The 27,370-nt window shown below is 46.0% G+C and overlaps 2 protein-coding genes across 2 annotated transcripts in view; one reads left to right on the plus strand and one right to left on the minus strand.

The window, feature by feature from the left end:
- The window catches only part of LOC137364330 (dynein axonemal heavy chain 6-like), a 1,069,890-nt gene that overhangs the window by 513,848 nt on the left and 528,672 nt on the right, over nt 1–27,370 (minus strand). Inside the window, exon 15 of the mRNA XM_068027612.1 lies at nt 4,995–5,090. Within this exon, the coding sequence (XP_067883713.1) occupies nt 4,995–5,090 (96 nt within the window). The remainder of the gene's footprint in view (nt 1–4,994; nt 5,091–27,370) is intronic.
- Nucleotides 7,825–27,190, plus strand: si:dkey-1j5.4 (leucine-rich repeat-containing protein 15). Its single transcript, XM_068027610.1, has 3 exons — nt 7,825–8,021; nt 12,779–13,477; nt 26,810–27,190. The coding sequence occupies exons 1-3, from the start codon at nt 7,835–7,837 to the stop codon at nt 27,004–27,006; spliced, it is 1,083 nt and encodes a 360-aa protein (XP_067883711.1). The 5' UTR covers nt 7,825–7,834; the 3' UTR covers nt 27,007–27,190.

Genomic DNA, 27,370 nt, shown 5'->3' on the forward strand with positions numbered 1-27,370 from the left:
GAGGAATACAGGGTGTACTCCTAATCCTCCTGGCTCCACTGCAATATTTTTGGAATTCTTTTTTCAAACAAATCTTTTGTTGGCAGCAGCTGAAGGATTGGGGCTACAGCCTTGCTCACTGTAGACTATTTACTGTAAAGGGGCCTCAATTTGGCCCCATGTCTCTCAGTAACATATGCAAGGGGCCTAATGCCAGGACCTTAGTTTTAGACTAGACATCGTCTTTTACATGCTCCTGGGTGCAGGACATTGGTCTCTGAAATCAGGCCCCTATTACACCTGTTCCATAAAACTAACTCCATTTTCTGCCCCACAATCTTGGGACAGGAAAATAAACAATGGAGGGTGAATATCAGGAAACAAGGCCATGAGGGACTGGCTTGAGGGCTCAGCTGGTAACACACCACCCTGGGAAGTACGGAAACTAGAAAGGGTGATGGCGAGTCAGTGGGTCTCAGCTGGATGGCAGTTGGGGTGCTGCAATTAGCCGCAATACTCCTGGGCTGGGGGACAGACAAAAACATTGCATCTATCACACTCCACGGAAATACGGATGTTCATTTGCACTTGTGTGTAAGAATGCAAGTGTGCAAGTATGTGTGCGTATGTACATGCATGTATGTATGTCTGTGTGTGCATGTGTATATGTATGTGTTTATATGTGTGTGCATATGTGTTTAGGTGTGTATTCATGTCTGTGTGTGTGTATCTGTATGTGTTTATATGTATGTGTGTAAATGTGTTTATGTCTGTATACATGTCTCTGTGTGTCTCTGTATGTGTTTATATGTTTGTATGTGTGTGTTTGTGTCTAAATGAGTGTGCACGTGTCTGTGTGTATGTATATGCTTATGTGTGTGTGCATGTCTATATGTACATAGGAACATCGGGGCAGGAGTAGGCCATTCAGCCCATCGAGCCTGCTCCACCATTCAATACGATCATGACTGATCATCCACTTCAATGCTTTTTCCCACACTATCCTCATATCCCCTTCTGTCATTTGTATTTAGAAATCTGTCAATCTCTGCTTTAAACATACTCAATGACTGAGCTTCCACAGCCCTCTGGGGTAGAGAATTCCAAAGATTCACAATCCTCTGTATGAAGAAATTTCTCCTCTTCTCTGTCCTAAGTGACTTCCCCCTTATTTTGAAATTGTGTCCCCTGGTTCTAGACTCTCCAACCAGGGGAAACATCTTACCTGCATCTACCCTGTCTATCCCTTTAAGTATTTTGTAGCTTTCAATGAGATCACCTCTCATTCTTCGAAACTAGAGAATACAGGCCCATTTCCCCAATCTCTCTTCATAGGACAGTCCCACCATCCTGGGAACAAGTCTGGTGAACCTTCATTGCACTCCCTCTATGGCAATAATATCCTTCCTAAGGTAAAGGGACCAAAACTGCACCCAGTACTCCAGGTGCGGTCTAACCAAGGTTCAATACAATTGAAGCAAGACTTCACTACTCCTGTACTCAAATCCTCTTGCAATAAAGGCCAACATACCATTAGCCTTCTTAATTGCTTGCTACACCTGCATGTTAGCTTTCAGTGACTTATTGACAAGAACACCCAGGTTCCTTTGTACATCTACACTTTCTAATCTCTTACCATTTAAGAAATACTCTGCACATCTGTTCCTCCTACCAAAATGGATAACCTCACATTTTTCCACATTATATTCCATCTGCCACGTTCTTGCCCACTCACTAAGTCTTTCCAAATCCCCTTGAAGCCACTTTGCATCTTCCTCACTACACACATTCCCACTTAGTTTTGTGTCGTCCGTGAACTTGGAAATACTACATTTGGTCCCCACATCCAAATCATTGATATATATTGTGAACAGCTGGGCCCCAAGCACTGATCCCTGCAGTACCCCAGTAGTCACAGCCTGCCAACGTGAGAATGGCCTGTTTATTCCTACTCTCTGCTTTCTGCCTATTAACCAATCCTTAATCCATGCCAGTATATTATCTCCTATCACATGTGCTTTAATTTTGCTAACCAACTTTCTGTGGGGGACTTTATAAAAAATATTCTGAAAATCCAAGTATACCAAGTCCACTGATCCCCCTTTATCAATTCTGTTAGTAACATCCTCAAAAAACTCCAACAAGTTTCCTTTTTATGTATCTATAGAAGCTTTTACAGTCCATTTTTATATTGTTTGCTGGCTTACATTCATATTCTATTCTCCCTTTCTTTATCAGTTTCTTTGTCCTCCTTTGCTGTATTCTAAAATCCTCCCAATCCTCAGGTTTACTACTATTTCTGGCAACTTTATAGGCCTTTTCTTTTAATCTTATACAATCCTTGACTTCCTTTGTTATCCACGGTTGACTGCCTTTATTTTTGGTGTTTTTGTGCCTTGAAGGAATGTATAATTGCTGTAAACTATGTAGTATTTCTTTAAAGACTATCCATTGCCTATGTATTGTCATAGCTTTTAATGTATTTTCCCAATCCACCTCAGGCAATTTGCCCCTCAAACCTTCATAATTTCCTTTGTTCAAGTTTTATGTAAGTGTATATGTACATGTATTTGTGTGTTTGTGTATGTGTGTGGCTCGGAGAGCATCTGCAGCGCACTGTCGGCAATGCTGCATGCCTTTATTTAAACCACTGCAAAAAAAAAAAACCCTTAGCAAATGTAATCACCTCTAAGTCTGCCAAATGATGCTTCACCTCCCGAAGGACGTGGATGAGCTTTCCGGACGTCGATGGTGGGCACTGAGGAAATGGCTTATTACCTGCACCAGATTCCACCCCCCCTCCCCCCCCCCTTTACCCCCCTTCCACCCCCTCCCCTTCCCTGCTCCACCCTCTCAGCTCACCCCCTCACAACCCCGTCCCAGCCCGCCCCCCCCTCGCACCATCTTCACCCCGCACCCCCTTCCCCTGCACCCCCCCCTCCTCCCTCTACCCCTCCCCCTTGCATCCCCTCCTCCCACCGGCACCATCCTACACCTGTGTAGGGGCCCCAACAACCCCACTGCCTTGTGGGCGTCTCGGGAGAGACCAAGGCTAAGGGAGTAAACCCTAACAGAAAATCCGGAGCGGAACCCCGTAGGCGGTCATGTGTCACCTTTGGCATGTTTCCGGCAGTTCCTGCAGCCATACTGGTGCCAAACGTCGTGTCCTGCACTCCTTTGGACCCCACCAGAAAGGCCGAGAGGGGGGTTTTGACGACTGGGCAACTCTCAACCTCCATAAATTTGCCCAGGCATGCGCCATGGAGAGGTCACTCCATAGTTGCCTCACAGCGACTGAAACAACACGGAAGGCAGCAGTTACGGGGTGCATATGTATGTGTTTGAGTATGTTTATACATATGTGATTATATGTGTGTGTATATATGTATATATGTGTCTGTGTGTGTGTGTGTATATGTATGTGTGTGCATGTGTCTGCGTGTGCATGTGTATATGTATGTGTTTATACGTGTGTATATATGTGTGTTTATGTGTGTTTGTGTGTATATATATATATATGTATATATGTATTTGAGTTTGTGTATTGTCATGCAGACCCCACAACTGCCAAGAACGAGGCACATTAATTTTGTCACATAAACATTGATTTGAAAACTGTTGACGTGAAGAAAGGACTGTTTAAAAAAAATCACCAGGCCCTTGGCTGGAAAGACATTTGCATATTAACAGACAGTGCTTGTGGAGACAAAAGGATTAACTTCCCCTCTCCAAATTAACCCACAATGGACTTTGAACACCAGACATTGAAGGTAAGGGAGCTCAAATTTCAGGATGACTGCTGGGATAGCCGAATCCACAAACAGACGTGGTCAGACCAGCTGGTCACGTGACTAGCCTGCTTGGCAACCTGGTTTTTCTGAATTGTACAAAGAGTTTTGAACAGAGAGACTGCAGTATGCTCCTGGACTGAAGAAGATATCTTAGGCCTGGCTCTCCCTCTCTTTCTCACGGAACTCCAAATCCACTGAAGACCCATGAACCCCAAGAGAGAAAGGTCTCCTGCAGCGAACAAGGTTTAAGAAGAATGTTGGGCCCCTTCGAAGAGCAAGATCTACCTACAATCAAGGACTCTATAGTGAGCTCGAAGAACCGTAACAAAAACCCTCTTCAGAGATTGCCTCAGACTTTTCCACTTTATTTTCTTCTGCTCTTTTCTGTCTCTATCTGCTTGCGTGTGTCGCGTATGCATGCTAGTGTGGGTGCATCATGTATCCGTAGGTGCTAACCGAAATAGAGTTTAAGTTTAATAAATTTCAACTTTTCTTCTTTAAACCTAAGAAAGTCTGTTTGTGCTGGTTTCTTTGCCTTATAATTGGAAAGCAGTGAACAAGGATTCACCAAGGGGGAGCTAAAAACACAGCGTGTTTAAAATTAAACCCTGTTACGGTAAGACCAGGTGAAGGCTGAGAGGGAACCTTAGACCCCTTTCTCACCTGGTCGTAACAGTATATGTAAGTATTTATATGTGTCTTTGAGTGTGTCTGTGTGTGTGTATATCTGTGTGCATATGAATGCTTATGTGCATGTGTATATATGAGTGTGAATGTATGTGTTTGTTTCTATGTACGTGTTTTAGGTGTATATCTGTGTGTATGTGTATGTATGTGCTTATGTGTGTGCATGTTGGAGTCTGACTGTGATTCTGTCCCTGGTGACAATCACTGGGGCAGCAGAGGGTTGCTGGGACCTGTAGAATTTCATGGCCAGTGTAAGTTAGTTTTTTTTTATTCATTCATGGGATGTGGGCATCGCTGGCCAGGCCAGGCCAGCATTTATTGCCCATCACTAATTGCCCTTGAGAAGGTGGTGGTGAGCTGCCTTCTTGAACCGCTGCAGTCCATGTGGGGTAGGTATACCCACAGTGCTGTTAGGAAGGGAGCTCCAGGATTTTGACCCAGTGACAGTGAAGGAACGGCGATATAGTTCCAAGTCAGGATGGTGTGTGGCCACAGAGGAGGAGGAGGGGAGGAAGGGAATTTTCAGTGGTGTCCTACCAGCCTCAGACTTTCGTGCTTCTTTCTAAGATTCTCCTTGGCAATCTTCAGGGCTTCCTGGGCCTCCACCACGTGCTGCTGCTTTGGTTCAACTGCCTGTCAAAAACACAGAGTGGGTTATTTACTCCAGCGGTTTCTCCAACAGTGGTGGTCTGTCACCAAATGGTTTACTGCCTGAGTGGTAAAGTTGACAATGATCCCCTTTTGCTTTTAACTTTTAAATAGCAGTGGGGGTTAATGTGGCCCAGTCCTACTTCCAAACATGGCACCTGCTTGACCAGTTCACACACTTTCACATCAAAACTGACAGCTTATTCTGCACAGCCTCACGTCACTCGCCAGACACAATCCATGATCCTTCTCCTTCCATATTCAATCATCAAATGCCAATTAGAGGTTTCTTTCAGAAAGTAACATTTTGGTATCCAGTATATGAATAATTTGAGTCCTGATGTGTGGTAAGTGTAGCCTGTTTGGGAGGAATAGGTGACTTTGGATCGATATTCCCAAAACTCCACACCCCACGTGTGAGTCTGTTGTAAACTAACTGATAGAGATTGATTGTTGTGATTAATCAACAACTCCACTGTAGTTTTATCATGCGATTACCAGGATGGTAGAAGGTGAGTTAGATAGGCCTCAGTTCCTAATATCAAACTACAAACTCAAGAGTCCACACAGCCTGATTGTTACATATTTGTAGATCAGACCTGGCCTCTGTACAGATTCTGCGGTAGAGTCTGACGGTTTGTCCCGATTCCCAGCCTGATGTAATGCTGAATATTTTCCAGCTGTATTTTTTCACAGAATGAACTCCACTGTCCTCTATAGACACAAGCAAACTATCTAACCCTGAGCCAAAAGCTCACGCTAACCACAGTGCTGTCCGATGTCAATAAACTGTCTGGCGCACCATTCATTCATCCCCTTAGGCCCCGTTCTTCTGCTCTGAGTCACATCTGTCTCCTTATCTGTGGTCGTGGAAAGATCATTCTTACACAGCTGTGTCAAAGAGCCTGGTGGTGTGCACTAGCAAAAAGCCCCACTGTTCACCATTTCTAGATTTCCTCAGTCTAAAGTCATTTCGATGCTGCGATATCTGCAGTCGTTCCCTGCTCCCCCTGAGCAATGTCACTACTGGAGAATCCTGCCCTCTTACTTTGCTTGTGGCAGTGGGCTTGAATAGACTGAGCATTCAGTCCAGATGCCACATACAACTGGAACCCATGTTACTGTAGTGTGAAAAGGATCAGTCCTACTGCTCATTGGAACCACCTCTGTTGAGAGCGAGAGAAAACAAACCTGGAGGCTACTGTTCTGTATAAGGTATGGGGTTTATTTCTGGCAGTGCAGTTTTTTTTTAAACATATTACTTGGTTTTATTTTTCAAGCAACATATGGAAAACAACCAGGCTATTTTCAATCTCTAAAATTCTTCGAGGTTTAAGATTCACACTGTTTGAATTCTGAAATTTGATCCAGGAAATATATTTGTGTGTATTTTAGTGTTTAGTAAAATGCTGCCATAGCAACGTGTCGCAGCCTCAGGTCTGGTATGTAATGTTTCTAGGAGTGAAACCTGTTACTCTGCAGTTTGTAGCAATTTGAATTCCCTGTCTGGGTTTCAAACACTTTCACCTTGACAGTTGTTACTGGCTGGTTTATCACTGCTGGCTTTAATTTGATACAGATTGCCAGCAGTAGGTTTTGATCAGCGATATAGTGGCCGTTCTTCACACAGTGGCGCAGTGGTTAGCACCGCAGCCTCACAGCTCCAGTGACCCGGGTTCGGTTCTGGGCACTGCCTGTGTGGAGTTTGCAAGTTCTCCCTGCGACCGTGTGGGTTTCTGCCGGGTGCTCTGGTTTCCTCCCACAGCCAAAGACTTGCAGGTTGATAGATAAATTGGCCATTGTAAATTGCCCCTAGTGTAGGTAGGCTGTAGGAGAATTGAGGGAGGGTAGGGAATATGGGATTAATGTAGGATTAGTATAAATGGGTGGTTGATTTTCGGCACAGACTTGGTGGGCTGAAGGGCCTGTTTCAGTGCTGTATCTCTCTATGACTATGATTGAGAGAGAGCTGTGTCTTTCTAATTAGATGTTAAGCTGAGGTCCACTCTGCCTGTTCGATAAGTGATGCAGGGCTATCCCACAGGACTTTTGAAAGAAGAGCAGTGAGTTCTCCCCAGTATCCTCAATCAAACCACCAGAAAGAGATGATCACATCATTCAGTTCATTGCTCTGTAGGATCTCACTGTGGGAAGAGGGGCTGCTACATTATGTGTTAACTGTGACTCAGTTGGTAGCTCTCTCACCTCTCAGTCCCACTCCAGAGACTTGAGTGTATAATTTAGGATGACACTCGGAGTGCTGCACTGGTGGAGGTGCTGTCTCTTGGATAAGATGCTAAACTGAGGCCCCACCTGTCCTCGAAGATGGACATGAAAAATCCCACACCATTATTTTGAAGAAGAGCAGGGGAGTTCTCCCCGATGCCTTGGTCAATATTTATCCCTCAACCAAAATCATATGTGGTTATTATGCTGTTTGTGGGGGCTTGCTGTGCAGAAATTGGCTGCTGCATTTCCTACATTACAGCAGTGACTACACATCAAAACAGGTACTTTATAGACAGTAAAATACTATGGGATGTCCTATTAAATGCAAATTCTTTCTTTTAGCATTGTAAGGAGACCCCAGTGGGTGTGCAGCAGTCTCTCTCTTTCTCTATACCCACAGGATAATGTGGTGAGTCAGACACATACCTTTCCCTGAAAGTCAAATAAACACATCAACTTCTGTCTTTGTTTTCTTTTCTCTCATTCAGCTTTGTAGGAGAATGGCTGTCAAGCAGTGCCTGCTCTGGGCCGTTCTTTGTGTGTGTCAGGCATTAGCAGGACGATGCCCTAAGGAGTGCAGCTGTCGCCGGAAACCACCCATCAATCGCACGGAGGTGGACTGTTATAAACAGGGCCTGAAGGCAATGCCTGCAAAGCTGCCTGAAGATTCCTGGGTTCTGAGGATGGGTACGTATTGTTATTGGATCTTGCAGTGTGTGGTTAGTCTCACACACAGGTAGGCTGACTGACAGTGGGTGGCTGTACCAGTTTAGTGTGTCCTGGAGCAGTTCAACAATAGGCCTTATTTATTGTACCCCCTGACTGAATAGCTGAGAGGGTGGAATTTTATGCTCTCAAACGCGGTGGGTTTGGGGGTGGGTGATAAAATCAGGTGGGATGGTGGCGAGGCGGGCGGGGGTTGGGGGGGGAAGAGGGGGTGTTCCTGCCACCATCCCACCTTTGTTGAAGTTTAGTCTGGGGGAATCCTGTGAACAGCCTTCTCGCCCTGCCGCCAATTGAGGCCCTTAACTGGGTAATTAACCCCCAATTAAGGGCCTCTTCCCACCGAGGCACAATTACCTGTGCAGCCGGTGGCCCTGTCACCGCACAGGAAGCACGGCACAGAAAACCATGCAGGCTGCTTCCCAGCTCCAGGGGTGTGGGCACAATGTGCCTTTGAACGAGAGACTTGATATTGGGAAGGGAGGGCCCGCTGACGGACACCCCCCTGCCCTTGATGCCGACTACCACCCCCCACCACCCCCCGCAACCTCCACCCCGCGAGACCCCTCCCACCCTGCCCTACCTGGGGCCTGAGTCCAGTGATGATCCTCAGCCTCCAGGATGGTCATCTCTAGCAGAAACCACCACCTCCACGGTAGCGCTGCAGCTGACAACCTCTGATTGGCCGGCAGCTCTCTGAGGGCGGGACTTCCGATGATGGGGTCCTAAATCCTATGGAAGGTCTGCCGCTGTCCACTGAAGTGCCTAATAGGCACTAAATTCAGCGGGCCTTCCGGAAAAGAGGCGATGCAGGGACCTCAGTATCGATTTCTCCCGACGCCAGCATAAAATTCCCCCCAGAATGTTCCTGACTTACTCAAAGTGAAGAAGCTCAAAGTGCAAGTCATACAATCATGCACAGAAGGAGATCATTTGGTCCATCATGCCTGTGCTAGCTCTTTGAAAGAGATATCCAATTAGTACCATCCCCTACTCTTTCCCCACAGCCCAACAAATCTTTCCTCTTCAAGTATCTATCCAATTCCCTTTTGAAAGTTGCTGTTGAATCTGCTTCCACCGCCCTTTCAGGCAGCACATTCCAGATCACAACAACTCACTGTGTGAAATAAATGTCTCCTTGTCTCCCCTCTGGTTCTTATGCCAATTACTTTAATTCTGTATCTTCTAGTTACTCACCCTCCTACCAGTGGAAACTTTCTCCTTAGTTACTCCACCGAAACCCTGCATGGTTTTGAACACCTCTGTCAAGTCTTCCCTGCTCTAAGGGGAACAGCCCCAGCTTCTCCAGTCTCCCCACATAATTGAAGTCCCTTGTACCATTTTAGTAAATCCCTTCTGCACCTTCTCCAAAGGCATTGAGTCAGATGGGATCCCCATCACACTGATGATTGTCCAAGAGTAACCAGGAGGCAGAGACTTATCCAAACAGTTGGGTAACTGTGCGTGCATGTTAAATATAGAAATACACATTTAAACAGTGAGTCTTCAATATGTTGAATTTATTGTAAGTTTACAGTAGAGTTAAACATGGGAAGCTATATAGACAGATTAAGTGAGTGGGTAACAAGATGGCAGATGGAGTATAATGTAGGAAAGTGAAGTTATGCACTTTGGTCGTAATAATAGAAAGAAGAATAATTTTACAAGGTGTGAAACGTGTAAGTGTTGATGTTCAAAGAGACTTGGATGTGCTTGTACAAGGAGAAAGTTAACATGCAGGTTAAACAAGCAATTAGGAAGGCAAATGGCCTGTTGGTCTTTATTGCAAGGCGATTGGAGTACAGGAATAAGGAAGTACTGCTACAATTGTGCAGTGTTTTGGTGAGACCACATCTGGAGTACTGTGTGCCATTTTGGTCTCCACATTTAAGAAAGAATATACTTGCATTGGAGGCAGTGCAGCGAAGGTTCACTAGATTGGTCCCTGGGTTGAGGGGGTTGTCCTATGATGAGAGGCTAAGTAAATTGGGCCTTTATTCTCTGGAGTTTAGAAGAATGAGAGGTGATCTCATTGAAACATATAAGATTCTAGAGGGGTTGAGAGATTATTTCTGCTGGTTGGGGAATCTAAAACACGGGGGCACAGACTCAGCATAAGGAGCCAATCATTTACGTGATGAGGAGAAATTACTTCACTCAAAGGGCTGTAAATCTTTGGAATTCTCTACCCCAGAGGGTTTGGATGCTCCATCATTGAATACATTTAAGGCTGGGATAGATAGATTTTTGGTCTCTCAGGGAATCAAGGGATATGGTGAGCGGGCGGGAAAGTGGAGTTGAATCCTAAGATCAGCCATGATCGTATTGAATGGCGGAGCAGGCTCGATGGGCCATATGGTCTACTCCTGTTCTTATTTAAAAGCAAAATACTGCGGATGCTGAAAATCTGAAATAAAAACAAGAAGTGCTGGAACCACTCAGCAGGTCTGGCAGCATCTGTGGAAAGAGAAGCAGAGTTAACGTTTCGGGTCAGTGACCCTTCTTCGGAACTGACAAATATTAGAAATGTCACAGGTTATAAGCAAGTGAGGTGGGGGTGGGGCAAGAGATAACAAAGGAGAAGGTGCAGATTGGACAAGGCCACATAGCTGACCAAAAGGTCATGGAGCAAAGGCAAACAATATGTTAATGGTGTGTTGAAAGACAAAGCATTAGTACAGATGAGGTGTTAACGGACTGAATATTGAACAGCAGCAAGTGCAAACATGAAATCATGTCTTGAGGAAGAACTTTTTTTCCCAGAGGGTGGTGACGGTCTGGAATGCCCTGCCTGGGAGGGTGGTAGATGCAGGTTGCCTCACAACCTTTAAAAAGTACCTGGATGAGCACTTGGCACGTCATAACATTCAAGGCTATGGGCCAAGTGCTGGAAAATGGGATTAGGTAGACAGATCAGGTGTTTTAATGCATCGGTGCAGACTCGATGGGCCGAAGGGCCTCTTCTGCACTGTATTATTCTGTGATTCTGTGAATGGGTACGGCGGTAATTATTAGAACTAAAAGCTGCTAAGTCCCCAGGTCCTGATGGACTTCATCCTAAGGCCTTAAAAGAAGTGGCATTGGTTTTAATTTTTCAAAATTCCCCAGATTCTGGAAAGTTCCCATTAGATTGGAAAATAGTGAATGTAACTCTGCTATTCAAAAAAGGAGGAAGACAGAAAACAGGAAACTACAGGCCTATTAGCTTACCATCTGTCACAGGGAAAATGCTGGAATCTATTAGTAAGGAGGTGAGAGCAGGTCATTTAGAAAATCTCAATGCAATCGGGCAGAATCAATACGGTTTTGTGAAAGGGAAATCGTGTTTGACTAATTTATTAGAGTTCTTTGAGGAAGTAACAAGCAACGTGGATAAAGGGGAACTTGTGGATGTGGTGTACCTGGATTTCCAGAAAGCATTTGACAAGGTGCCACATCAAAAGTTACCAAACAAAATAAGAGCCCTTGGTATAGGGGCTAGCATATTAGCATGGATAGAGGATGGTTAGCTAATAGGAAACAGAGCATAGGCATAAATGAGTCATTTTCAGGTTAGCAAGCTGTAACTAGTGGAGTGCCACAGGGATCAGTGCTGAGGCCTCAACTATTTACAATCTATATCAAAGACTTTGATGAAAGGACAGAATGTATGGTTGCTAAATTTGCTGATGACACAAAGATATGTAGGAGAGTAAGTTGTGAAGAGGACATAAGGAGTCTGCATAGGGATATAGATAGGTTAAGTGAGTGGGAAAAGATTTGGCAGAAGGAGCGTAACGTAAGAAAGTGTGAACTTGTCCACTTTGGCCAGAAGAATAGAAAAGCAACATATTATTTAAATTGAGAGAGATTACAAAACTCCGAGATGCAGAGGGATCTGGGTATCCTAGTACATGAAACACAAAATATTAGTATGCAAGTAGAGCAAGTGATTAAGAAGGCAAATGCAATGTTGTAATGTATTTCAAGGGGAATGGAATATAAAAGTAGAGATGCTTTGCTACAGTGAGACCACGTCTAGAGTATTGTGTACAGTTTTGGTCTCCTTCTGTAACAAAGGATATAATTGCGTTGGAAGCAGTTCAGAGAAGATTCACTTGTCCGATTCCTGGGATGAGAGGGTTATCTTATGAGGAAAGGTTGGGTCTGTGTTCATTGGAGTTTAGAAGAATGAGAGGTGATCTTATTAAAACATATAATGGCACTTGACAGGGTGGACACAGAAAGGATGCTTTCCCTTGTGGGAGAGACTAAAACTAGGGGGCACCGTTTAAAAATAAGGGGCCTCGCATTTAATACAGAGCTGAAGAGAATTTTTTCTCTCAGAGGGTCGTGAGTCTGTGGAACTCTCTTCCTTGGAGAGCAGGGGAGGTAGGGTCATTGAATGTTTTTAAGGCAGAGGTAGACAGATTCTTGACAAACCAGGGGGACAAAGGTTATCGGGGGTAGGCAGGAAAGTGGAGTTGAGACCACAAACAGATTAGCTATGATCTTATAGAATGGAGGAGCAGGCGCGAGGGGTGAATGGCCTACTCCTGCTCCTAGTTCGTATGTATGTTCACATTTTACAATGTTAAAGGTGCTATATAAATGCAGGTTGTTCATGTTGTGTGGATGGATGATGTTCAGTAAGATATGTCAGCAATGGTATGTCAGAAGCACACTGCTCTCAGAGTGATATTCTGATCTGCTCTGACCTAATGCGTGGTTCTTTTTAAAAGGTCAGAACCTCCTGCAAACTCTTCCAGCTAATCTCCTTCAAGGAATGCCGTATGTTGAGAGCATCAATTTTGAGCACAATGCCATCAGGTCAATCCATCCTCAGGCTTTCTCTGGTGCCAGCCAACTGATACTGGTTAATCTCCACGGCAACCAACTCACCAAGCTTCCCCGCAAGGCCTTTCAGGGTCTGTCTAGGCTTCGCTTCCTGATGCTAGGCCAAAATCGCTTCAGTTCCATCAAGCCTGGGGCGTTTTCTGGCCTCCACAACCTGTCTGATTTGGACATGCCACTAAATGACATCACGTCACTGCCGCCCAAGGTCTTCCAGGCTCTGACTGCCCTCAGGATCATGGACTTGGCCTTCAACAAGATCCAGAAGATGTCTAGCAAGTCCTTTACAGGCCTTGGCAAGCTTTACTTCCTCAATCTGGATCACAACAGCATTACCGACATCCCGCCAGGAACCTTTAAGCCACTTGGTAGCCTGCAGATGTTGGTTTTGGACAACAACTTGCTGAGCACCATCAATGCTGCCAGCTTTGAAGGTTTAGGCAATTTACAGGAGTTGTACATGAGAAATAATGGTTTTGGCAAACTTCTGAAAGATATCTTCAAACACACACCCAAACTTACTCAGCTTGCTCTGAGTGGTAACAGGCTGAAATCTATTGATGGGACATCACTCTTACAGTTAACAGGTAAGAACACTTCCGTCAGCCTCATGGTCTCTTTCTAAAGACTCACTGAGAAGGAACAAACAAAAGCAGTACAGACAGACAGACAAACAGGCATACAAAGAGAGAAAAACTTGAATGTTAAAAACTTTCACAACTGCAGGAGGTCCAGAAGTGCTTTTCTACCAATGCAGTGCCTTTTGAAGTGTAGCCACTGTTGTATTGCAGGAATTGCAGCAGCCAATTTGCCCACAAGAGAGACAGTGCTGTAGTGGGAATGTCGCGAGAATAATCCAGAGGCCCAGCCTAATGCCCTGGGGACATGGGTTCAAATCCCACCACAGCAACTGGTGGAATTTAACTCCAATTAGTTCATAAGTTTAATGAATTAATTAAAAATACCTGGAATTGTGAGCTCCTCTCAGTAATGGTGCCATGAAGCTTTTGATTGTCATAAAAAAAACCATCTGGTTCACTACTGCCTTTTAGGGAAGGAAATCTGCTGTCCTTTCCTGGTCTGGCCTACATGTGACTCCAGACCCACAGCAATGTGGTTGACTTTGAACTGTCCTCTGAAATGGCTGGGAAAGCCACTCAGTTCAAGGGCAATTAGGGATGGGGAACAAGTGCTGGGGTCGCCAGCGACACTGACACACCATGAAAGAATAAAACAAACACAGCAAGGTCCCACAAACAGCACTCTGAAAAGGACCAGATATTCCACAGGTGAAAGAAAAAATATCGACCAGAATGCCAAGGAGAACTCCACTGCTCATCATCAGAATTGTACCATGGGATCTTTTATACCTGCTTATGAGGGCAGAGGGACTCGGTTTCAACATCTCTTCCAAAGGATGGCACCTCCGACAGTGCAGCACTCCCTCAGTACTGACCCTCAGACAGTGCAGCACTCCCTCAGTACTGACCCTCTGACAGTGCAGCACTCCCTCAGGACTGACCCTCCGACAGTGTAGCACTCCCTCAGTACTGCACCTCTGACAGTGCAGCACTCCCTCAGTACTGACCCTCTGACAGTGCAGCACTCCCTCAGTACTGACCCTCTGACAGTGCAGCACTCCCTCAGTATTGAACCTCTGTCAGTGCAGCACTCCCTCAGTATTGAACCTCTGTCAGTGCAGCACTCCCTCAGTACTGACCCTCTGACAGTGTAGCACTCCCTCAGTACTGACCCTCAGACAGTGCAGCACTCCCTCAGTACTGACCCTCTGACAGTGCAGCACTCCCTCAGTACTGACCCTCTGACAGTGCAGCACTCCTTCAGTACTGACACTCTGACAGTGCAGCACTCCCTCAGTACTGACCCTCTGACAGTGTAGCACTCCCTCAGTACTGCAACTCTGACAGTGCAGCACTCCCTCAGTACTGACCCTCTGACAGTGTAGTACTCCCTCAGTACTGACCCTCTGACAGTGTAGCACTCCCTCAGTACTGCACCTCTGACAGTGCAGCACTCCCTCAGTACTGACCCTCTGACAGTGTAGCACTCCCTCAGTACTGACCCTCTGACAGTGTAGCACTCCCTCAGTACTGACACTCTGACAGTGCAGCACTCCCTCAGTACTGACCCTGTGACAGTGCAGCACTCCCTCAGTACTGACCCTGTGACAGTGTAGCACTCCCTCAGTACTGCACCTCTGACAGTGCAGCACTCCCTCAGTACTAACCCTCTGACAGTGTAGCACTCCCTCAGTACTGCACCTCTGACAGTGCAGCACTCCCTCAGTACTGACCCTCTGACAGTGTAGCACTCCCTCAGTACTGCACCTCTGACAGTGCAGCACTCCCTCAGTACTGACCCTCTGACAGTGCAGCACTCCCTCAGTACTGACCCTCTGACAGTGCAGCACTCCCTCAGTACTGACCCTCTGACAGTGCAGCACTCCCTCAGTACTGGCCCTCTGACACTGCAGCACTCCCTCAGTACTGTCCCGCCAACAGTGCAGCACTCCCTCTGTACTGACCCTCTGACAGTGCAGCAGTCCCTCAGTACTAACCCTCTGACAGTGCAGCACTCCCTCAGTACTGGCCCTCTGACAGTGCAGCACTCCCTCAGTACTGTCCCTCCAACAGTGCAGCGCTCCCTCAGTACTGGCCTTCCGACAGTGCAGCACTCCCTCAGTACTGACCCTCCGACAGTGCATCACTCCCTCAGTACTGACCCTCCGATAGTGCAGCGCTCCCTGAGTACTGACCCTCCGACAGTGCAGCGCTCCCTCAGTACTGACCCCCCGACAGTGCAGCGCTCCCTGAGTACTGACCCTCCGACAGTGCAGCACTCCCTCAGTACTGACCCCCCGACAGTGCAGCACTCCCTCAGTACTGACCCTCCGACAGTGCAGCACTCCCTCAGTACTGACCCTCTGACGTGCAGCGCTCCCTGAGTACTGACCCTCCGACAGTGCAGCACTCCCTCAGTACTGACCCTCTGACGTGCAGCGCTCCCTCAGTACTGACCCTCCGACAGTGCAGCGCTCCCTGAGTACTGACCCTCCGACAGTGCAGCACTCCCTCAGTACTGACCCTCTGACAGTGCAGCACTCCCTCAGTACTGACCCTCTGACAGTGCAGCACTCCCTCAGTACTGACCGTCTGACGTGCAGCGCTCCCTCAGTACTGACCCTCTGACAGTGCAGCACTCCCTCAGTACTGACCGTCTGACGTGCAGCGCTCCCTCAGTACTGACCCTCTGACGTGCAGCGCTCTTTCTTTGCTTTAATGTAGTGTCAGCCTAGATTATGTGCACAACTGTCCAGAATTGGACTTGATCCCAGAATAGGTATAACTGAATCGATGAAAGTATGACCAATGAGCCACAGCTGACACCAAAGCTTCAGTCCTCAAATACTGCTTGGCAAAGCCTCTGGGTGCAGCTACTTTGTTTCCTTAACTCCTACATGCCAAGCATCAGTTAATTAAGTCTCCTCCCAGATATCTGACTCATTTAATTTACACCTCTTGCCCCACCATTGGTGACAGTGCTTTCTATATTCTCGGCCCCAAGCTCCGGAATCCCTCCTTCAACCTCATTGCCTCTCAGCACCTCCCTCCCCCTTTCAGATGCTCCTTAAATCTTACCTCTTTGTCCAGGATTTTGATCACCTGTCCTAATATCTTCTCATGTGGCTCGATGTTAAATTTTGTTTAATAATCGCTCCTGTAAAGTGCCTTGGGAAGTTTTACTACATTAAAGGTGTTAATGCAAGTAAACATTGTTCACATCAGCTTTTCACTTCCTGTGCCAGACTTTCCATTAGTGTTAGAGGCTTATCAATCAGATCAGTCAGAAAGAGCAACTGGAGGCTGTCTGACCAATCAGATCAGTCAGAAAAATCAACTGGAGGCTGTCTGACCAATCAGATCAGTCAGAAAGATTAACTGGAGGCTGTCTGACCAATCAGATCAGTCAGAAAAATCAACTGGAGGCTGTCCGACCAATCAGATCAGTCAGAAAGATTAACTGGAGGCTGTCTGACCAATCAGATCAGTCAGAAAAATCAACTGGAGACTGTCCGACCAATCATATCAGTCAGAAAGATTAACTGGAGGCTGTACGACCAATCAGATCAGTCAGAAAAATCAACTGGAGGCTGTCTGACCAATCAGATCAGTCAGAAAGATCAACTGGAGACTGTCCGACCAATCATATCAGTCAGAAAGATTAACTGGAGACTGTCTGACCAATCAGATCAGTCAGAAAGATCAACTGGAAGCTGTCCAACCAATCAGATCAGTCAGAAAGATTAACTGGAGGCTGTCCGACCAATCAGATCAGTCAGAAAGATCAACTGGAGGCTGTCCGACCAATCAGGTCAGTCAGAAAGATCAACTGGAGACTGTCCGACCAATCACATCAGTCAGAAAGAGCAACTGGAGGCTGTCTGACCAATCAGATCAGTCAGAAAAATCAACTGGAGGCTGTCTGACCAATCAGATCAGTCAGAAAGATCAACTGGAGACTGTCCGACCAATCACAACAGTCAGAAAGAGCAACTGGAGGCTGTCTGACCAATCAGATCAGTCAGAAAAATCAACTGGAGGCTGTCTGACCAATCTGATCAGTCAGAAAGATCAACTGGAGGCTGTACGACCAATCAGATCAGTCAGAAAGATCAACTTGTGGGCGGCACAGTGGCGCAGTGGTTAGCACCGCAGCCTCACAGCTCCAGCAACCCAGGTTCAATTCTGGGTACTGCCTGTGCGGAGTTTGCAAGTTCTCCCTGTGTCTGCGTGGGTTTCCTCCGGGTGCTCCGGTTTCCTCCCACATGCCAAAGACTTGCAGGTTGGTAGGTAAATTGGCCATTATAAATTGCCCCTAGTATAGATAGGTGGTAGGGAAATATAGGGACAGGTGGGGATGTGGTAGGAATATGGGATTAGTGTAGGATTAGTATAAATGGGTGGTTGACGGTCGGCACAGACTCGGTGGGCCAAAGGGCCTGTTTCAGTGCTGTATATCTAAAAAAAAAACTGGAGGCTGACGGCCAATCACATCAGTCAGAAAGATCAACTAGAGGCTGACGGCCAATCACATCAGTCAGAAAGATCAACTAGAGGCTGTACGACCAATCAGATCAGTCAGAAAGATCAACTGGAGGCTGACGGCCAATCACATCAGTCAGACAGATCAACTGGAGGCTTTACGACCAATTTGATCAGTCAGAAAGATCAACTGGAGGCTGTCTGACCAATCACATCAGTCAGAAAGATCAACTGGAGGCTGTCTGACCAATCAGATCACTCAGATAGATCAACTGGAAGATGTCCAACCAATCAGATCAGTCAGAAAGATTAACTGGAGGCTGTCCAATCAATCACATCAGTCAGAAAGATCAACTGGAGGCTGTCTGACCAATCACATCAGTCAGAAAGATCAACTGGAGGCTGTCTGACCAATCAGATCACTCAGATAGATCAACTGGAAGATGTCCAACCAATCAGATCAGTCAGAAAGATTAACTGGAGGCTGTCCGATCAATCACATCAGTCAGAAAGATCAACTGGAGGCTGTCTGACCAATCAGATCACTCAGATAGATCAACTGGAAGATGTCCAACCAATCAGATCAGTCAGAAAGATTAACTGGAGGCTGTCCGACCAATCCAATCACATCAGTCAGAAAGATCAACTGGAGGCTGTCCGACCAATCAGATCACTCAGATAGATCAACTGGAGGCTGTCTGACCAATCAGATCACTCAGATAGATCAACTAGAGGCTGTCCGACCAATCAGATCAGTCAGAAAGATCAACTGGAGGCTGTCCGACCAATCAGATCAGTCAGAAAGATCAACTGGAGGCTTTACGACCAATTTGATCAGTCAGAAAGATCAACTGGAGGCTGTCCGACCAATCACATCAGTCAGAAAGATCAACTGGAGGCTGTCTGACCAATCCAATCACATCAGTAAGAAAGATCAACTGAAGGCTGTCCGATCAATCACATCAGTCAGAAAGATCAACTGGAGGCTGTCTGACCAATCAGATCACTCAGATAGATCAACTGGAAGATGTCCAACCAATCAGATCAGTCAGAAAGATTAACTGGAGGCTGTCCGACCAATCCAATCACATCAGTCAGAAAGATCAACTGGAGGCTGTCTGACCAATCAGATCACTCAGATAGATCAACTGGAAGATGTCCAACCAATCAGATCACTCAGATAGATCAACTGGAGGCTGTCTGACCAATCAGATCATTCATAGATCAACTAGAGGGTGTCCGACCAATCACATCAGTCAGAAAGATCAACTGGAGGCTGTCCGACCAATCACATCAGTCAGAAAGATCAACTGGAGGCTGTCTTACCAATCAGGTCAGTCAGAAAGATCAACTGGAGGCTGTCTGACCAATCAGATCACTCAGATAGATCAACTGGAAGCTGTCTGACCAATCAGATCACTCAGATAGATCAACTGGAGGCTGTCCGACCAATCAGTTCTGTCAGAAAGATCAACTGGAAGCTGTCGGACCAATCAGATCAGTCAGAAAGATCAACTGGAGGCTGTCCGACCAATCTGATCAGTCACAAAGATCAACTGGAGACTGTCGGTCCAATCAGATCAGTCCGATAGATCAACTGGAGGCTGTCCGACCAATCAGGTCCGTCAGAAAGATCAACTGGAGGCTGTCCGACCAATCACATCAGTCAGAAAGATCAACTGGAGGCTGTCCGACCAATCACATCAGTCAGAAAGATCAACAGGAGGCTGTCTGACCAATCCAATCACATCAGTCAGAACGATCAACTGGAGGCTGTCCGACCAATCCAATCACATCAGTCAGAAAGATCAACTGGAGGCTTTCCGACCAATCAGATCACTCAGATAGATCAACTGGAGACTGTCTGACCAATACAATCACATCAGTCAGAAGGATCAACTGGAGGCTGTCCGACCAATTAGTTCTGTCAGAAAGATCAACTGGAGGCTGTCCGACAAATCAGTTCTGTCAGAAAGATCAACTGGAGGCTTTCCGACCAATCAGATCACTCAGATAGATCAACTGGAGGCTGTCTGACCAATACAATCACATCAGTCAGAAGGATCAACTGGGGGCTGTCCGACCAATCAGATCAGTTAGAAAGATCAACTGGAGGCTGTCGGACCAATCTGCTCAGTCAGAAAGATCAACTGGAGGCTGTCCGACCAATCAGTTCAGTCAGAAGATCAACTGGAGGCTGTACGACCAATCTGATCAGTCAGAAAGATCAACTGGAGACTGTCTGACAATCAGATCAGTCAGAAAGATCAACTGGAGACTGTCTGACAATCAGATCAGTCAGAAAGATCAACTGGAGGCTGTACGACCAATCAGATCAGTCAGAAAGATCAACTGGAGGCTGTCCGACCAATCAGATCAGTCAGAAAGATCAACTGGAGGCTGTACGACCAATCAGATCAGTCAGAAAGATTAACTGGAGACTGTCTGACCAATCAGATCAGTCAGAAAGATCAACTGGAGGCTGTCTGACCAATCAGATCAGTCAGAAAGATCAACTGGAGGCTGTCCGACCAATCAGATCAGTCAGAAGATCAACTGGAGGCTGTACGACCAATCTGATCAGTCAGAAAGATCAACTGGAGGCTGTCGGACCAATCTGCTCAGTCAGAAAGATCAACTGGAGGCTGTCCGACCAATCAGTTCAGTCAGAAGATCAACTGGAGGCTGTACGACCAATCTGATCAGTCAGAAAGATCAACTGGAGACTGTCTGACAATCAGATCAGTCAGAAAGATCAACTGGAGGCTGTCCGACCAATCAGATCAGTCAGAAGATCAACTGGAGGCTGTACGACCAATCAGATCAGTCAGAAAGATCAACTGGAGACTGTCTGACCAATCAGATCAGTCAGAAAGATCAACTGGAGGCTGTCTGACCAGTCAGATCAGTCAGAAAGATCGACTGGAGGCTGTACGACCAATCACATCAGTCAGAAAGATCAACTGGAGGCTGTCTGACCAATCAGATCAGTCAGAAAGATCAACTGGAGGCTTTACGACCAATCACATCAGTCAGAAAGATCAACTGGAGGCTGTCTGACCAATCAGATCAGTCAGAAAGATCAACTGGAGGCTGTACGATCAATCAGATCAGTCAGAAAGATCAACTGGAGGCTGTCCGCCCGATCACATCTGTCAGAAAGATCAACTGGAGGCTGTACGATCAATCAGATCAGTCAGAAAGATCAACTGGAGGCTGTCTGACCAATCAGATCAGTCAGAAAGATCAACTGGAGGCTGTCTGACCAATCAGATCAGTCAGAAAGATCAACTGGAGGCTGTACGATCAATCACATCAGTCAGAAAGATCAACTGGAGGCTGTCTGACCAATCAGATCAGTCAGAAAGATCAACTGGAGGCGGTACGATCAATCAGATCAGTCAGAAAGATCAACTGGAGGCTGTCCGCCCGATCACATCTGTCAGAAAGATCAACTGGATGCCCATGGAATAAAAAGGACAGTAGCAGCTTTGATATGAAGTTGGCTGAGTGACAGGAAACAGAGAGTAGTGGTGATTGGTTGCTTTTCAGACTGGAGGAAGGTATATAGTGGGGTTCCACACAGGTTTGTGTTAGGAACAATGCATTTCCTGATCGATATTAATGACCAGACATGGGTGTTCAGGGCACTATTTCAAAATCTGCAGATGACACAAAACTTGGAAGTATTGTGAACTGTGACGAAGATAGTGATAGACTTCAAAAGGAGACAGACAGGTGGAATGGGCAGACAAATGATAGATGAAATTTAATACAGAGAAGAGTAAATTGAAACATTGTGGGAAGAATAATGAGGAGGAGGCTTCACAAATATCCCCATCCTCAATGATGGGGGAGCCCAGCACATCAGTGCAAAAGATAAGGCTGTAGGATTTGCAACAATCTTCAGCCAGAAGTGCCAAGTTGATGATCCATCTCAGCCTTCTCCTGAAGTCCCCAGCATCACAGATGCCAGACTTCAGCCAATTCGATTCACTCCACGTGATATCAAGAAACGATTGAAGGCACTGGATACTGCAAAGGCTATGGGCCCTAGCAATAGTACTGAAGACTTGTGCTCCAGAACTAGCCGTGCCCCTAGCCAAGTTGTTCCAGTACAGCTACAACAATGGAATCTACCTGGCAACCTGGAAAATTGCCCAGGTATGTCCTGTACACAAAAAGCAGGACAAGTCCAACCCGGCCAATTACCGCCCCATCAGTCTACTCTTGATCATCAGTAAAGTGATGGAAGGTGTCTTCGACAGTGCCATCAAGCGGCACTTGCTCAGCAATAACCTGCTCAGTGACGCTCAGTTTGGGTTCCGCCAGAGCCACTCAGCTCCTGACCTCATAACAGCCTTGGTTCAAACATGGACAAAAGAGCTGAGCTCAAGAGGTGAGGTGAGAGTGACTGACCTTGAAATCAAGTCAGCATTTCACCAAGTCTGGCATCAAGGAGCCTTCGCAAAACTGGAGTCAATGGGAATCGGGGAAAACCCTCTGCTGGCTGGAGTCATACCTAGCGCAAAGGAAGATGGTTGTGGTTGTTGGAGGTCAATCATCTGAGCTCCAGGACATCACTGCAGGAGTTCCTCAGGGGAGTGTCCTAGGCCCAACCATCTTCCACTGTTTTTTTTTATTCATTCATGGGATGTGGGCGTCGCAGGCCGGGCCAGCATTTACTGTCCATCCCTAATTGCCCTTGAACTGAGTGGCTTGCGAGGCCATTTCGAGGGCATGTAAGAGTCAACCACATTGCTGTGGATCCAGAGTCACATGTCGGCCAGACCAGGTAAGGACAGCAGATTTCCTTCCCTAAATGACACTGGTGAACAAAATGGGTATTTACAACAATCGACAATGGTTTCATGGCCATCATTAGACTAGCTTTAAATTCCAGATTTATTAATTGAATTCTAATTCCACCTTCTTCTGCGGTGGGATTCGAACCCATGTCCCCAGAGCAATACCTGGGTTTCTGGGTTACTAGTCCAGTGACAGTACCACTACGCCACCACCTCCCCATAATGACTTCATTAATGACCTTCCTTCAATCATAAGGTCAGAAGTGGGGAAGTTCTCTGATGATTGCACAATGTTCAGCACCATTTGTGACTCCTCAGATACTGAAGCAGTCCGTGTAGAAATGCAGCAAGACCTGGACAATATCCAGGCTTGGGCTGATAAGTGGCAAGTAACATTCGCGCCACACAAGTGCCAGGCAATGACCAATTCAAACAAGAGAGAATCTAACCATCTTCCCTTGACATTCAATGGCATTACCATCGCTGAATCCCCCACTATCAACATCCTGGCGGTTAGCATTGACCAGAAACTGAACTAAAGTAGCCATATAAATACCGTGGCTACAAGAGCAGGTCAGAGGCTAGGAATCCTGTGGCGAGTAACTCACCTCCTGACTTCCCAAAGCCTGTCCACCATCTACAAGGCACAAGTCAGGAGTGTGATGGAATACTCTCTACTTGCCTGGATGGGTGCAGCTCCAACAACACTCAAGAAGCTCAACACCATCCAGGACAAAGCAGCCCGCTTGATTGGCACCCCATCTACAAACATTCACTCCCTCCACCACCGACGCACAGTGGCAGCAGTGTGTACCATCTACAAGATGCACTGCAGCAATGCACCAAGGCTCCTTAGACAGCATCTTCCAAACCTGCGACCTCTGCCAACAAGAAGGTCAAGGGCAGCAAATGCATGGGAACACCACCACCTGCAAGTTCCCCTCCAAGTCACACACCATCCTGACTTGGAACTATATCGCCGTTCCTTCACTGTCGCTGGGTCAAAATCCTGGAACTCCCTTCCTAACAGCACTGTGGGTATACCTACCCCAAATGGACTGCAGCGGTTCAAGAAGGCAGCTCACCACCACCTTCTCAAGGGCAATTAGGGATGGGCAATAAATGCAGTCCTAGCCAATGATGCCCACATCCCATGAATGAATAAAAAAAATATGAAATAAAGGGGTTGTATGTGCACAAGTCATTGAAGGTGGCAGGGCAGGTTGAGAAAGTGGTTAAAAAGGCATACTGGATCTTGGGCCTTATGAATAGAGGCATCAAGAACAAAAGCAAGGAAGTTATGGTGAACCTGTATAAAACACTAGCTCAGCCTCAACTGGAGGACTGTGTTCAATTCTGGGCACTGCACTTTAAAAAGGATGTTAAGGCATTAGAGAGGCTGCAGAAAAGATTGACGAGAATGGTTCTGGGGATGAGGGACTTCAGTTTCATGGCTAGGTTGGAAAAACTAGGGTTGCTCTCCTTTGTGGAGAGAAGGTTGACAGGAGATTTGATAGAGGTGTTCAAAATCATGAGGGGAGTAGGTAGAAGGTCCAAGGACCAATTTAAGGTGATTGGCAAAAGAACCGATGGCAATATGAGTAAAAACCTTTTTATACAGCAAGTGCTTAAGATCTGGAATACACTGTTTGAGAGTATGGTGGAGGCAGATTCAATCTTGGCTTTCAAAAGGGAATTGGATAATGATCTAAACAGAAAAATTTGCAGGGCCATGGGGAAAAGGTGCGGTGTGGGGCTAGCTAAATTGCTCTTGCAGAGAGCCAGCATGGACACGATGGCTCGAATGCCTTCCTTCTGTGCTGTTAACAATTCTATGATTCTATTCTATGTCAGACCAATCAGATCAGACAGAAAAATCAACTGGAGGCAGATCAGTTGTGCACAAATTTGAGGCAGCAAAGCTTTAAGATGAGCCGGTGCTTTCTGAGAATAATTACAGGTGTATTTGTTTAGCACTTGTTCCCAAACTAATTTCACATAATGAATAAGCTTCTAAAATGCACGTTTTAAAAACTTACAATTTTGCTGAAGGGAACTTGTCGAGGAATATGCGACTGATATTGTACATCAAGCTTTATTTCATCAAAACTCGTCACAGCCATGTTATTTGACATATCGAGAATGTTACCTGGTGTGAGTGCATTAACTGCTTTTACTGAACACCTCTGTCACTGCAATGGTGGAACTGCATTGAGTTCCAAAAGAAAAACAAAGAGCAGGGAGGCATGGCTGTGGAATTACAGCTAGTTGGTCAGGGGGTGATGTGAGAATGTGTTTGTTTCCACAAAGGACAGTCATGAAAGAAAGCTGTTGGGACTGGCAGTCAATTGGAAATTTCAAAACCAAGATTGATAGATTTTTATTAGGCAAGTGTATTCAGCATGACGGAACCAAGGCAGGCACTTGGAGTTAGGGTACAGATCAACCATGATAAACTGAATGATGGACAGGCTTGAAGGGAAAAATAGCCTCTCGATGTTCCTTTGCTCCGATTTGGAAATAATGAGTTGGCTAGAAAGGGTAATGAGCTTTGCTTAATGAGATTCCCATTGTTAGGATTTTATTACTGTACACTGCTGTGATGTGTGATGCAGCCCATTGCCTTGTGAGGGGTTGCAGTGTTCAGTTACATTCTGTAATTTTGCTGTTTCCAGTTTACGTAGGCATAATGGAGAACCCTTGGCTATAGTGGACTTCCTGGGGATGCAGCCCACACCATATGATAGTGGGACCAACAGGCAGAGAGAAATATCAGAAGTTACATTAATAATCAATAGATAGATAATTCTTTAACCAGAGAGTGGTGAGAATGGGGAACTCGCTACTACATTGAGTAGTTGAGGTGAATAGTATAAACGCATTTGAAGGGAAGCTAAACAGATAAATGAGGGAGAAAGGAAGGATTTGCTGATAGAGTGAGACAAAGGGAGGTGGGAATAGGCTCGTGTGCTGCATAAACACTGACATGGGCTTGTTGGGCTGAATAGCCTGTTTCTGTGCTGTAAATATGATGTAATGTAATAGGTACAGCCAAGCTGATTATTGGAGATAAAAGCAAAATACTGCAGATGTTGGAAATCTGAAATAAAAACAAGAAATGCTGGAAATACTCAGCAGGTCTGGCAGCATCTGTGGAGAAAGAAGCAGAGTTAACGTTTCAGGTCAGTGACCCTTCTTCAGAACAGCTTATTGGAGACATTGGCTCTTGGGTTAGATTAGTTTATTCGGGTAGTTAGCACTTTGTCTGGAGTTTGCTGCTGATAACGGCCATTGACTTTATGATTCAGGCTGGTTATGAGGGAAATTGCAGATTGTGTAGAAGCAGACTTTAAACACTTGCATGCAAACTTTTTTCTTAATTCATTCACCGGATGTGGGTGTCACTGGCCAGGCCAGCATTTATTGCCCATCCCTAATTGCCCTTGAGAAGGTGGTGGTGAGCTGCCTTCTTGAACCACTGCAGTCCATGTGGTGTAGGTACACCCACAGTGCTGTTAGGAAGGGAGTTCCAGGATTTTGACCCAGCAACAGTGAAGGAATGGCAATATAGTTCCAAGTCAGGGTGGTGTGTGACTTGGAGGGGAACTTGGTTTGGAAGGTGCTGTCTGAGGAGCCTTGGTGCATTGCTGCAGTGCATCTTGTAGATGTTACACACTGCTGCCACTGTGCGTTGGTGGTGGAGGGAGTGAAAGTTTGTAGATGGGGTGACACTCAGGCAGGCTGATTTGTCCTGGATGGTGTTGAGCTTCTTGAGTGTTGTTGGAGCTGCACCCATCCAGGCAAGTGGAGAGAATTCCATCACAAACTGCATATTAAAGACATTGATGAACGGTGATTTCACTTGCATGGCACAGTGCATTGAAACAACTACAGTTGGAGCAGGTTTCTAAGAGTTAGGGATCAATCTGGCTATTTAGGGGTGCTAAATGTATGAAGGCATGAAAGTGTTTGCAAATTGTAAGGCCTGATAAAGATGTCTAGAGGCCTGCCCTTTCTGATCAATGCTTGTACTTATCCATATTTCCAGGTCTCCGGGAGATTTTCTTGCATGACAACCCTTGGTCATGTGACTGCAGAATGAAGACTTTTCTCCAGTGGCTTTCCAACAGTAAAGCAAACCTATCTCCCTTTGGAACGCTGAAGTGTGCTTCACCCCACAGGAATAAGAACAGGACCCTGAGCAGCCTGAAGCTGGCTGACTTGAAGTGCAAGGCAAGAGGCTAATGAACACAGAGCCAATCCTTGCTCTTCTACCAGCAAAGCCTCCCCCTTCCCACCTACCCTTCCAGCTCCTTCCACTCTGTTCTGTACCTTCATACATCTTTCATTCCCTTGTAACTTGCAACAGATGACCATTATAAAGTTGGGAAATGTACAGAATCAAAGAACTCTACAATAGTAGCAAGATTTTCTCCATAAAATAAACTGAAACAATCTCTTGTGTTTTGATTTTCTTTTCCTAAGATATGATTGCTGGTGGAGGAAGGAGTCATGATCAATGTTTCATTCACCAAATGTAATGATGTAAATTTACGATTTTTAAATGTATTCTCAGGACAAGGATGTCGCTGGTGAGGCCAATGCTATT

Source organism: Heterodontus francisci, unplaced genomic scaffold (assembly GCF_036365525.1).
Source record: "Heterodontus francisci isolate sHetFra1 unplaced genomic scaffold, sHetFra1.hap1 HAP1_SCAFFOLD_484, whole genome shotgun sequence".
Lineage (NCBI taxonomy): Eukaryota > Metazoa > Chordata > Chondrichthyes > Heterodontiformes > Heterodontidae > Heterodontus > Heterodontus francisci.

Excerpts from the sequence above, each read along its gene's own strand:
- si:dkey-1j5.4 (XM_068027610.1), top strand. The coding sequence starts at position 7,835 with ATGGCTGTCAAGCAGTGCCTGCTCTGGGCCGTTCTTTGTGTGTGTCAG. Across the intron at positions 8,022-12,778 it reads TTCCTGGGTTCTGAGGATGG|GTCAGAACCTCCTGCAAACT; the intron begins GTACGTATTGTT and ends TCTTTTTAAAAG. Across the intron at positions 13,478-26,809 it reads ATCACTCTTACAGTTAACAG|GTCTCCGGGAGATTTTCTTG; the intron begins GTAAGAACACTT and ends CCATATTTCCAG.